We start from the raw sequence: 13,912 nt of genomic DNA on the forward strand, positions 1-13,912 counted from the left end.
TTACATCATCAGTGCTGAAGAGTTATTTTTGACTTAATTAATCTTAGTTTTCAGCTCATCAACAGGTAAATTCAACTGTTTTTCACGCCCGAACAATCCTTGTTGGTTTCTGTGTCTTTCATCTAACCCCTTCGGAAGTAAGGATTTCATCTTGGAATTTTAAGCATTCCTAAAATGTGATGACAGTGCCGGAACAGCTGTGATGTGTATAATCCTGTTTCATTCAGAAGAGTTCAACTACTGGCTTTGATCTGTCAAAGGGTGTATTGCAATAATGACCTATTTAGCTAAATTAATGAATGTTGCTTTTTTTAGCCAGAAGCTTTACAGGAAATATTTCACCCTGAAATGAAAATTATGTGATTATTTACTCATCCTGATGTTGTTCCAAACCCGTGTGACTTTTTTTAAATGAACACAAACGGAGAAATACTGGTCACTCATTGCATTTGCAATGAAGCTGGAGCTTTCAAGCTTTAAAAAGGATGCAAAACACTAAAAAAGTTGTCTATATAACTTTTGTGCAGTGTCTTTGAAACCATACCATTTAGAAATTTAAGTCATTATTCTCTAATAATTTTCTTCTCCAGTGAGCTGCCAACTGCTGCATCCAGATCATTAAGTTAGTGATTTGAATCAAGAATCAAATTCGGTTCATCAGACTGGTTTTGTTAAACTGGATGAACTGATTCATCTCATAAGAACGATTTATTCATGAATCACTACGTCGCTCAGAAACGCTGGTGCCACGGAAAACTAGATTGTTTCTCACATAAATGCATTGCATTGCTTCAGAAGAGAGAACATATGCAGTGGTGTAGTAGTGGTGCCTTGAGAAGTGGGTCTTAATTTATGCCCCCATTTTTTTTAAGCGGCCCAACAAAGGATGAACACCCTGTGTTATAAACAGTGACATGTAAGACTAGTTTTGCATATTTAGTTCACCCCAAAATGGGGCAGTAGTGTTTGCACAGTCACTTAACTTCTGCTGCTTGACTTCATGGAGTGAGGATCATTATAAAAATTAATATTAGCCATAGAAGAGGTGCAGATTTTGCAATAAATAATTAAAAAATAAATAGACTGCAGCAATTAACATTTTGTCAGAACCTCTAGTAAATTACATGCTATTTTCTTTAGTTGTCTGTTCAGAATCGGAGGAGAATCATAATCTCTATTTGAAACAAACAGAAATTGTGATTCTCAATTTATCCTGAATTGTGCAGCTCTACTCCTATGTGTGACTGACTGTTTCTCCCATGACTTACAGTGACAGGCAAATGGTAATTTCAAGCCTTCATGTTTCATCAGTCGAAACATTCTTTTTATTCAGCTTAGCTACGCTTTCGCTTTGGCTACGATAGCTGGATGCCTTTATCCATATTAGGGATTTCCTGGCACGTCATAAGTTATTACTTCTATGAGTCAGTTTTGGACTTTCTGTGCCAGAGCGCCCTCAGGCTTCAAGTATAATTGAAACATACACTGCAGGAGAGTGTTTACACCTCGGTCCTGACCGCATCACTGTCTTAACTGGGTGTTTTTAGGGAATATTTGCATTTATTCACATGCAATTGGATTAGCTACTCATGTGCTGGACTGTCATGATTTTGGCTAATGTAGGACACTACTGAATGATGCGCATCAGAGGGGATTTAGAAGTGGGTATACACAATGCTGACTGATAAAGAAGTGCACTACACCACTGGTTGTATGATACTTTCATGATGCTTTCTTGTTTTGGAGCTAGGCATTCTCAGTCATCATGCACTTTCATGGGACTGAAAAGAGTGACCAGGATGTTACTCAAAAATTCACTTTTTTTCCATAGCAGAAAGAAAATCATACATGTTTGGAAAGACGCAAGTATGTCACGAATAAGTGACGACAGAATTAGGGTATTTATGATTTTAAAATGAAAAGCATGTGGCTATAAATACAACAGTGATTCTGACTACTTGCTAGTGGAAAGTAGTTCTAGGGACTAGTTCCATTACACCATTTCCCCTCCTAATTTTCCCTGTGATGGTAAAACTGAATTTTCAGTAGCCATTACTCCAGTCTTCAGTGTCACGTGAAGATCCTTACTTAATATTTAACCTTGATACATTTTTCCAGGATTAGCCTATTTAATTAATTTCTTGTCTTGTAGTGTGTGCAAGGGTTTACGTGAAGTACTTGGTTTGTCCAGGGCCGGCGCTAGCTATAGGCAGAGCAGGCGATTGCCTAGGACCTCGGGCTTTGAGGAGGGGCCTCCAAAACCGTAACATCCCCTATACGCCAACAGCAAAATACTAGCCTCATTGTTCATTGGATGTTGTTGAATTATCACTCACCTGCAATTAAACCAGTTAATGTTGCCGTTTCAAAGCGGGTCCCGCCTTCTGAATGTTTGCCATAACGAACGCATCCTTCAGGTGCTGAAGCAAAAGGCTAAATAAGCACGCAAAGAACAGCTCCTAATGCAGGTGTGATTTGTCGTCATCTATTTTGGAGTGATTGCAGTGCATTCTAAATATAAATTCACCAATTTATTACGAGTTTAAAAGAGCGCGAACGCCGCTGCGCTGACGTGCCTAAACGCGACGCTTTGAATTTGCGCGTACAGTAAATGACATCGCATGAGAATCTGACTAGCAAAATAGCTACAAAAGTAAAAACAAAGAACTTTGTATTCAAATTCAAAAAGCAAACACACTAGACCATTTTTTAATGTTTCAAAAATGTGTGTAACTTCTAAATTGTGCTGATAGTCTATCTAAGGCAGCAATAGAATACGTAGGCTAAAATCATATTTATTAATATTAATAATATGACAATATCATAGTTAATATTGGTTAAATGGGAGGGAGAAAGTCTACCCATACCCAGCTAGGGATTTTTTTTTTAATAAAAGCACTGATGTTCATTTACTGAAGTGATATTCAGGAACTGTGAATAAATTACTGAAAAAAATACTGCAAAATAATAATAATAATGTTATCACGGCTATAATAACATCCTCAACAAACAAAAAAATAGATTACCTTAGATAAAGTTTGAATAATATGTACATACAGTACCGGTCAAAAGTTTGGACACATTGCAGTTTTTAATGTTTTTTGAAAGAAGTCTCTTATGCTCATCAAGCTATACATTTATTTAATTAAAAATACAGAAAAAGCAATAATATTGTGAAATAGAAAAGTAAAAAGAAATAAAAAATACTGACCCATTGAATTGCAAACTTTTGAACGGTATTGTTACAAAAGATTTCTATTTTAAATAAATGCTGTTATTTTTTAAGACATTAATACTTTTATTCACAAGGATGTGTTAAAATCATACTGAAAATTCAGCTATGACTCACAGAAATAGATATTTTAAAGTATGGCAAAAAAAAAGAACACCATTATTTAAAGTTTCACAATATTATAGTTCTTTCTGTATTTCTGATCAAATAAATGTAGACTTGATGGTCATAAGTGACTTCTTTCGAAAACATAAAAAATGTGCCCAAACTTTTTACTGTTACTAAGTAAAAATATAAAAATTTTAAATGAAAATTATAAATAAAATTATATTAAAAAATATTAAAATATATTAATATATTAATATTAAAAAATGTTATAAATAAAAAGGTTAGGAATCACATTTGATTCAAGTGCTTTTTATTGGGGGTGGGGGGCCTCCAACATGAATTTTGCCCAGGGCCTCCTAATGTCTAGAACCATTCAACGGGCCCTGGGTTTGTCCTTGTGAAACAATAGCAGCTCGGCTTTATCAGACACGAGGAATGCAGGCAGTGTTATTCTGCAGGGATATATACATAAACAGAAAATCTAGTGGCTCATAGTGGTTAAACTTTTTTTATATTGTGCAGGGATGTTAATGACTGGATAAATAATACAAATGCTATAAGCAAATATTTGTATGCTATTCATACGAGAAATACCTACTTTTCAATCAGTATTAACTTGTGAGAACGTTCTTAACTGTGTTTGTTTCTAACCTTTTTTAGGTCATGCGCTTTCCAAGGACTTGTTTGTCTCGTTCCTTGAGTTTCACCAGCACTCTTGCTCGGCTGAAAGCCGAGAGCTGTTTTCTGCCTTTGTTTTCCTGCAGGCTGAACTTTGGAAATGTGGGAAGTCAAAGCTCTCACAGTGAGATTTAGAAACATTAGCTTCCCAGTACATCAGCCTGTAAATGTCAACGAATCACCTTGTCAATAGAATTATTCCTTAAAATAAAACTCACAAATGACATAATGGGAAACTATGTTTTCCCAATCAAAATAATGTCCCTCTCTGGTTATGTAACAGCAGACACAAGGGGTCGTTCATTATGGGCTTGTTGCCAAAGCATCATCCTCTGTTCAAGTCACACTGCAGCACAGTGATGATATTGTTCAGGCTTGTTTATTTTTACACATGGAATAGATGTCAGTTAGCAACCTATTTTTATCGCAACCATTCATGTTACATTATATTTATCATATCAGTTGTTTTTGCCATGTTGTTTTCCCCAGACAGTGGGTAGATGGACATACATTACTGGATGAGAGCTTTTGGAAGCCATTGGAGATTTGGTAGCTCTGTTTAGTAGTTAAATACATTCTCTTGTATGTTGCTTCCAAAAATTTTCCATTGTCAGAACTTTGAACATGGAGTTCCATATGCAGGAATTCCCCCTGAAATGTTTGGATGTGGTTCAACAGACACCTTGATTCTCTCAGGCCTGGGAAAAACTTTTTCAGACTAATAAATTCATATTATTCTTGGCTCTCACTCTTATCTCATTCTGCATCTATCTTATGGCGCTTTTCCACTGCGTGGTACGACTCGGCTCGGCACGGCTCAGTATGGCACGGCATGGTTCGGCTCGGCACGGTTTGTGTTTCCACTGCAGTTCAGTACCGCTTTAGAGTGGGCGGAGCCGTACCATGCCGTACCATGCAGTGGAAAAGCGCCATTAGCGTGCATGTCTGTCTTGAAGTCTTGGAAAAATGCCAGTGCTGGGCCCACAGCTCAAGCCCTGGTGTCCTGGGACAGGACGAGGGTCAGAACAAGGAGGTCACGGTGGTTCTTGGGTAAAACCAGACCAGGTTAACCTTAGGGCTTTGATCTGTCGCTCTCTAATGCCACATTCCATGTTGATCCTCAGCATAAAAACACTTTTCCTGCCATACTGTGACTGCTGATGGGCAGGCGGCCCAGTGAGGGGCCATTACATTCCCCCGCAATGTGCTGATCAGCAATATTTTCCAGGTTTGGTTAAGGCTCTGCGAAGTGTGGCCACGGTTGTTAACCCCATGTTGCCATTTTAGGAGGAACAGGAAAGTGTGTTTTCCTGAGGCAATTGTTTGGGGTCTATTGTTCAGCAGGATTTTACAACAGTGTAAACATAGACAAGGCTTTTTAAAGACTCTTATTTAAAAAGATATCAACGTTTATTGAAGGTTTGAAATCCTTTTAGCCAAAAGTTGTCTGTGAACTGAAATTTTTGCACTCCTGTGCATTTAAAACTTTGTGGTTTCTGAAATTGTGTCATTCTTATTTTGAGTGGTGATTAAGTCAACAATCATTATAATTATTTCTTATACTTAGAGATGGTGATGTTAGTTTGGTGGAAAAGTTTAGTGACTAATCTGAACACGCTAGCTATTACCTAGCAACCACCAAACAGTGCTGAAAAGTTGTGGTTCCAAAAATAACACATTTTCTTCACAAAATCAAGTTAGGATGGGCTCTTTTGACTTAGCCACCTAGCAACCACTCAGAACACCCTATCAACTACCTAGCAATATCCTAGCAATCAATCAAAACACCCTGACAATCACCTAGAAATGCCCTGGAATTGTGGTTTCAAATATTACACACATTTTCTTAATAACAAGTTAAACAACAAAGTTAGGATGGGCTTGTTTGACTAAAGCTAGTAAGTAACCACCTAGCAATCCCTCTGAACGCCCTAGAAACACCCTAGCAATAGCCTAGAATTGTGGTTCCAAATATTACACACATTTTCTTAATAAAATGTCAAACAACAAAGTTAGGATGGGCTTGTTTGACTAAAGCTAGTAAGTAGCCACCTAGAAACCCCTCTGAACACCCTAGCAATCACTTAGCAATACTCTAGAATTGCGGGTCTGAATATTACATACATTTTCTTAATAAAATGTAAAAAAATGTAGTTAGGATGGGTTTGCTTGACTGAAGCGAGTAAGTAACCACCTAGCAACCACTCAGAAAACCCTAGCAACATCATAGCAACCAATCAGAACACCCTAAGAATCACCTTGCAATCATCCAGTACAGCCTAGCTATCAACTAGCAATGTACTAGCATTGTAGTTGAGAATATTACACACACTTTCGAAACAAAATGTAAACATCTAGTTACTACTGTTTTTCAGGAGAATTTTCAATCAGTTTGTGACTTAAACAGTTCCCTTTCAGATGTGAAAAACAAGTTGATTTTGCAGGTATAGTAGAGCAAATCTTTCTTCATTGTCTGCTGGGTATTTCCAGAGTGCATGGTTAAATATTGCCTAATACTAGCTGGACTAGTTGCTCGCATGTGATTAAATAGGCACTCTTGATTTCAGCACAGCACCCAATATTAGTCAGAGAAGAAGGTCAAGTAAGAACATTCGTTTGTTTAACAAGTTTATTTTTGCTAAGTTAGCTTTTATGATGCCACAGTAAGTTATGCACACTTCTGAATCACTCATTCTTTTACTAATAGAAGTTTTGCTTGTTTTTAAACAAATATGATTTTGTAGGATTGTAGATTCATGTCCATGTTGCTAAACTGTTTTTTAGCCTAAACCCAAGATGAGAAGGTCGTCCCTTCCCTCCTCCATTGTCACCACTGTTTTATCGATCTCTGAGGGATTGTTTGTCGAATTGATCATGTTGTGTTGCGAGTCCTTTCACTCCCTGACCTTTTTTTAGTCCAATGTTTGCTCGGTTTTTGTGCTGTCATCAGTAAGCTCTCAGAATTATGAGTGGGGGAGGAGAGCTAGAGGTCGGTCTCCAGCGGGATCAGCCCACAACCTTCCAGAATGTTCTTCTTCTGCAAATGCCTCTAACATCTCCATCAAGTCACATTTTTCTCTCTTTTTTTTTCTACCACTGGCTGGTTTCCCAGTGGACTGGAAGGAAAGACAAGACAGACACATGGTTCTCCAATCTTTGCTCAGTTTCTCCATGGAGTTCCTCTGTTCTTTTGTCAGTCTTGATTTTTTCCGATTCATGTCTAATATAAATCACCCCAGTCAATGGCTCATTATATCAGAGATATAACATTCTTTGTCTCTCACTACATCTGAAAACATCCAGTTCTCTTTTGAACTATTTGGAACATGCCAAAAGTTCTGCAATTCTTCAAAGATGAGAGACTGTGTACGGTTTAGCTTTTTGTCTGTCATTATAGGAGAAAAGTCATCTCGGCTGACCTCAAATTGCACAAGGGAACTGCCACACACCCCACACGCCATTTTTTTCCCTAGTGGTCTCACATTCTGACTGCTGGGCTGCAGTGTGGGAGGATGTCTGATTGATCTTCAGCTTGCTGAGAGACCTTCTATGGAAGTTTATCTTCAATTCCCTTAGGAGAAATAAAAATAGGCACAAATGAGACAATTGTTGGCATAAAGTACATGGATATCGTAGCTCAGATAATATGTTGGTAATAGATTTGCCAATATACCAAAGTGATTTTGTATGATCTCAGTACAGTTTGAGACATCTTTCATATATACTTTGATTTTAAATTAGTATATTCATATATCATAGTGTTTAAATGGCACTTCAAAGAATACCATAGTATTTTCATACCTTAAGGGGCTAGTTTTACCTAATTTGAAAGTTAAAAATGACTTTCTGATATTAATATTATTTAGTTGAATAATAATTGGGTTCAGTAAGTTTTTTTTTTTTTAAAGAAATTAATACTTTTATTTAGCAAGGATGCATTAAATTGACCAAAACTGACAGAAAAGACATTTTTAACGTTGAAAAAACTTTCTATAGATCAATCAACACTGATGCTAACAATAAATGTTTCTTGAGCAGCAAATCAGCATTTATAATGATTTCTGAAGGATTGTGTGACACTGAAGACTGGAGTACTGACTGCTGAAAATTCAGCTTTGCCAATGCCATCATAGGAATAAATTACATTTTAAATATTGTTAACCCAGAAAACAGTTATTTTAAATTCTACTAATATTTCACAGTATTGCTGTTTTACTGATTGCTCAAATAATGCAGCCTTGGTGTGCATAAGTAACTCCTTCATCCTTCAAAAAAAATCATACCGACCCTAAACTTTTGAACGGTAGTGTAAATGAAGCACATATAAATGTTACCTGACAAAACATTTTTACAGTCCAAAACATGGAATTATCATGGTACATGACCAAAAAACAGCGAATGCTAATGTTTCCCTCCACTCCTAAGAAGGACAAGCAGATATTGCAATTAACAGACTGAAACATAAGCTAAACACTAAGAGGACACTAAGTAGATGTCTGTGTGAAAACTCGTTAGGACTGTGTTTGTAAATAAGGTTTGAGATAGCAGGCAGAAGGCCATGAGGAAAGCTCTTATCATGTTTTGGCAGGGAAAGAGACATCTACAGAAGCGTCTGTCCTGAACGCCTCCTGTTGAGAATATCTTCTCCCCCCTGTTTTCCTGTACGTTCCTTTGTCCCTCTCTCTCGTGATCTGTCTTGATAGCCACATTTAGCTTTGTCTTTGTACAGTCTGACCCTGAATGCTGAACTTGAAATCGAGCCTCTGTGATTGAAGCCATTTCCTGGAACTTGTATTATTAGCTGCTTTAAATAGGTTTGAACTTGCTGTGTTGAAATTGAATTATTTAATATCCTTTTATTTACGTAAAAAAAAATATGTAAACTATTTTTGAAGGGTTTCACTTGATGCTGAAGTAATAGTTAGCACTCATGAAGAAGAAAACAGACTTTGAGAGCCTGTATTAATGAGAAATGCTTGCTAAAGCATATTTGACTTTTACTACTCATACTCGATGCCTCAAATCAGTGTACTATTACTTTTATAAGATTTACTTCATCGCCTACTGGCCAATAAACAGACTAAACATCCATTGAAGGAGTAAATGAAGCCATCTCACATTTTGTTCAGGCATTTTGTAAAGATCTGCTGTTAGTCATAGCTATCTGTTCTGAGCACATTATTCAATGTCAGCTGGTCAGCGGTGCTATTTACAGTCAGAAAAGTCCTGAGAAAGAGCAAAACAGCCAGAATTGATTCACACTGTAACTCTTTGTGGGAATTTAATGCTCTGTTGTTGGCACAGTCGCATGTCGGTGTTGCATCACAGGCTTTGAATGCCATTCTATTCACAAAGGAGAAATCCAAACAAAGCCAGAAAAAGAGTTTTTATAGGCAATCCGATTTAATTAGGCTGCATTTGATGATTTTACATTAGCTCTAATGCAACTTTGAAAAGTCAAACAGGCCTTTTAAATGTTTCAAACTGTTGTTTTGGTGTGTTTGAAGTCAAACACATTCTGTGTGAGGATCAGCAAAGTGTATATTGACATTACAATATTTGAGATAAGCATGTATGCTGACACATTACAATAGGATCTAAAGGAAGACTGTCCAGGACACATTACTATGAACCTGCAGAGCCGGTTTGACTCATAAATGACTGATGCGTGTTGGCTGACTCACTCATTGGGTTATTTCTTCTCACAGATCGCACAGAAATATGACCAACAGAAGGAGGACGAGCTTCGTTTCTGGATCGAGGAGGTGACTGGCATGCCGATCGGAGACAGCTTTCAGAAAGGGCTCAAGGATGGCGTCATACTGTGCGAGTAAGTTGGTAAACATAAACATACAACTTGGCCATGTGGGCAAGGTTTCCCTGCTGAAAACAAAAACAGTTTTAACCAGCCTGAGCTAGTTTGCTGGCCTTAGATTTTCTCCCAGGCTGGTCTGTTGGTCGGTTTTAGAGTGGGTTTGGGCACATTTCAGCTGGTCAGACTGGGAGACCACTTGTCTGAACAGCTAAACACCAGCTGTGCCAGGCTAGGAGACTATTCATGGAACTATTAAAAAATTGCTTGTTTGAGCATCCTGGCTGGATATATGAGTCAGTGTCATTATAGTGTATAATGACACTGACTCAACCATTGGCATACATTTAGACCAGGACTATCTGTTTGGGTGACCAGTGGCAGTAAACCTGAATGAAAACAATCATTATTTTTGCAATTCCATTTGGTGATGCTAGTAAAACCAAAATTACATACTTCACCTTTACTGTGTCCATAGAACATGCTTATATTTGTGATGCTTACAAAACAGAATTGAAATCACTCCCTGTTTTTATTCTTTTCAGATTGATAAACAAGCTTCAGCCTGGATCAATAAAAAAAATAAACCATTCACAGTTAAACTGGCATAAGGTAAATATCTCAGAGGCTCCTAAGGTCATTGTTTTCATCCAGATCAGCTCCTTTGAGAAGTAATAAGGGGATTCCTTCCAAAGTGACTTATAATACAGCGTACCAATCACATTGGCAAATACTAGGAGAGGCAGCTGAGAAAGATGCATGAAGCAGAAGCTGCTAACAACTGCAGATGGCCCTTTAGCATTAAAAACTCTGAAGTATCAGAACTCTTTATATGCTGTAAGAATAAATGGACCCATTCATGCACTCTTTGAATCATCCACCAACAACTAACTCTTTTATCTGAAAATGAGGTAACCAATGATGTTACGGAGAAACACAGTAACACACCCTTACTGTTGCCATTGTTTCCTCAGCTAGAGAACCTCGGCAATTTCATCAAAGCCATTCTAGCCTACGGGCTGAAGCCCAATGACATCTTTGAAGCCAATGATCTTTTCGAAAACGGGAACATGACGCAAGTCCAGACCACACTTCTTGCTTTGGCCGGTATGGTACGTCTGCGAGTCCTTCAATTCTGCTAAAGTCTTATGTTGAATATTCTGTAAAGGCCTAATTCAAAGAAATAAAAATAAAAAATAAGATTTCCTTGAGTAAAATGATGACATTTGGTTGATAGGTTTAATTTATAAAAACAAAACAATCGAACATATTATTGACAGCTTAAATTTTGCAACTATAAAATGCTTCTTTCTTTTTTCAACAGGCAAAGACAAAAGGCATGGAAACGAACTTTGACATTGGTGTGAAATATGCAGACAAGCAGCAGAGACATTTTGATGAAGAGAAGATGAAGGCTGGCCAGTGTGTCATTGGACTTCAGGTTGTAGACTCTTTTCCTGGAACTTCATGAATGTTTCTACATGAATATTTTTATTTTTGGGCCTTTTTCATGCTTTAAGCAGACAGGACAGAGAGCATGACAGAAAAACGTGGGGTAGAGAGTTGGGAATGGGATTGGCAAAGGAGCGTGAGTCAGAACTCGAACTCAGGTCACCAGACACCACAAGGCTATCAGCACCGACATGAATATTGTTTTTAAAGGAAGCCTGACCGTTGTGTTACCTAATTTGTTTTGTGATGGGGCAAAAAGGGAAGACACGTTACAAATTAGTCATTTAGCTTACGCTTTTATCCAAAGCAACTGTAATAACCTCAGGTTAGGCAGCTACTCAAGGCCACAATGGTGATCAAGGATCATTCACTGTTAGGTTTGAACCTACAACCATTGAGCAAGTCTAAATTTAAAACCAAACAGCTACTCAACCAATATCAGTGCAGACATGCTTCTGGGAATGGTTTCTAAAGATAAAGATTGATTGGAGGACCAGCTTGATTGGAGAAAAGGGTTTTTGACCCACTTTTGAAGTGTTTCTGATTTTCGTTTCAGATGGGAACCAACAAATGTGCAAGCCAGGCTGGGATGACTGCCTACGGGACCAGGAGACACCTTTACGACCCCAAGACGCAGACAGAGAAACCCTATGACCAGACCACCATCAGCCTGCAAATGGGCACCAACAAAGGAGCCAGCCAGGTACACCCAAACACAGACTATATCAACAATATATCACACAAAAATTATCAAACATGACACATTTACCATGTGTTTGTCTCTCTCCAGGCTGGCATGTCTGCCCCAGGCACCAGGAGGGACATCTATGACCAGAAGGCAACTCTGCAACCAATGGACAACTCCACCATTTCATTGCAAATGGGAACCAATAAGGTGGCCTCTCAGAAGGGCATGAGTGTGTACGGCTTGGGACGGCAAGTTTACGACCCCAAGTATTGCGCCACCCCCATGGAGCCAATAATCCATGCCAACGGCAGCCAAGGCACGGGGACGAATGGCTCAGAAATCAGTGATAGTGACTATCAGGCAGAATATCAAAAGGAAGAGTACCAGGGCGAATACCACGATGAGTACAAAGAGCACTACAATGACCAGGGCATTGACTAATAGAGAACGCTTCTGCGCTGTTAGTCAAAGCAGTATTAACACAATGTATATCAACAGAGCAAGTCTTTGCAATGCCTTTTGCTTCTCACAGTTTCCCCTTCCCTCCCAGCGCATGTGTTTGGGTAAACATTTGTGAGTGGTGATATGTCAATTCTGCCATCTTAACAATGGTGAAATTGATCTTTTATCATTTTTTTTATAAAGTGTTTTTTATAAAGTATGGAGAACTGTAAAGATAATTTTCTAGTTTTGCAGTACGATTGTTCGTTTTACACCCTACACCTTGTCTTTTGAGTTCATTTTGGCCTTGCATCTTGTGAGCGAATTATCGCTACTTTTAAAGCTTGTTCGCCATTGAAATCCCGCTCTGCACCAACTGCTCTGCAGTTTGAAGACATTCCTTCCTAAGTCATTCCTTTTGAAGTCATTCCATTTAGAATTCCAAATGGCTGGAAATGTTACAAGCTACAAATGTTAGCGTTTTAAAGATTAGCTGACTGGATGACCAACAACATTCCGGTATTGCTTAGTTTTTTGTGCCATAATATCGGAAAATCTTTCCCATTGTATTTATTGCCCTGCTTTTCATTATAAATCCTATGTCATATGGTTCTTTTATGAATAAATTCTATGTTATAAATAAAGTATTGAATGTCTTCAACATATGTCTATTATTTTGACCATTATTGCCTTTAAATTGAAATATAGATGCTCGGTTATTTATAAATTCGAACTGATTTCAGTTTTATTAGGATTAAATAACACATTTTCTCCTTTTTCCCTTAGTCAGACTGGTTATTTGCTGTTGTCCTGCTGAGGTGTGGTTTCTGCAGCGGCCCTGATTTTGTTATTTGGTTTTTTGCTCTTGTATCTTTTATGAGGGTGAATTGAAGTGGCACAGGGCCTCAGATGTGCGCTGACTCTGCCCAAGTATCACAGCGCAGCCATAAATCTTGTGTTTTTGAGGTTACGCTCAGAAGCGTTTGGAAGCTGCTCTTTGTGTCGATAGCCCAGAGTTTCTGGAAACAGTTATATAACCACAAAAATCAGTGAAAAAGAATCTAAAGTAGAGCAAGTCAGTGTTCATGCACCAATGCATGGAACTACTGCATTTTGTGCATATGTATATGCTTGGGTTTTTAAATTAATTACTGAAAAGCACTTGTTTGTGTCCTGGGAATTAAAAAAACCTAAACCTTCAATTAAGTCAATGAAATGCTGCACTTGATGACTTTACAGTTCAGCCGGTGTCCATGGAGGGATTTGGAACGAGTTGCACACCACTGAATTGAATTATGCTTCCCCTGCCGTGACCTTTCTGCATTCTTATTGGCCGCGGTGTCAACCGAAACACAACGGAATGGTAAAAGTGTGATGGGGCTCGTGATGGAACATTCCAGACGTATTGGACTAGTTTAAGTTGGGTTGAGGCTGCAGACTTGAATTGAGAGCAGAAGAGCATTTATATGTGCAGCAAATAACATGTTAGAGTTGCATGTTG

The 13,912-nt window shown here is 38.2% G+C and overlaps 1 protein-coding gene across 1 annotated transcript in view; it reads left to right on the plus strand.

The window, feature by feature from the left end:
- LOC107677292 (calponin-3-like) overlaps positions 1-13,058 on the plus strand; it is a 13,963-nt gene extending 905 nt beyond the window's left edge. Inside the window, exons 2-7 of the mRNA XM_016472147.1 lie at positions 9,727-9,848; positions 10,376-10,442; positions 10,805-10,942; positions 11,155-11,271; positions 11,839-11,985; positions 12,073-13,058. Of these exons, the coding sequence (XP_016327633.1) occupies positions 9,727-9,848; positions 10,376-10,442; positions 10,805-10,942; positions 11,155-11,271; positions 11,839-11,985; positions 12,073-12,411 (930 nt within the window). The 3' untranslated portion in view covers positions 12,412-13,058. The remainder of the gene's footprint in view (positions 1-9,726; positions 9,849-10,375; positions 10,443-10,804; positions 10,943-11,154; positions 11,272-11,838; positions 11,986-12,072) is intronic.
- The last annotated feature ends 854 nt before the right edge of the window (positions 13,059-13,912 follow it).

The sequence above is a fragment of the Sinocyclocheilus anshuiensis genome, unplaced genomic scaffold (assembly GCF_001515605.1).
Source record: "Sinocyclocheilus anshuiensis isolate Anshui unplaced genomic scaffold, SAMN03320099.WGS_v1.1 scaffold392, whole genome shotgun sequence".
NCBI lineage: Eukaryota > Metazoa > Chordata > Actinopteri > Cypriniformes > Cyprinidae > Sinocyclocheilus > Sinocyclocheilus anshuiensis.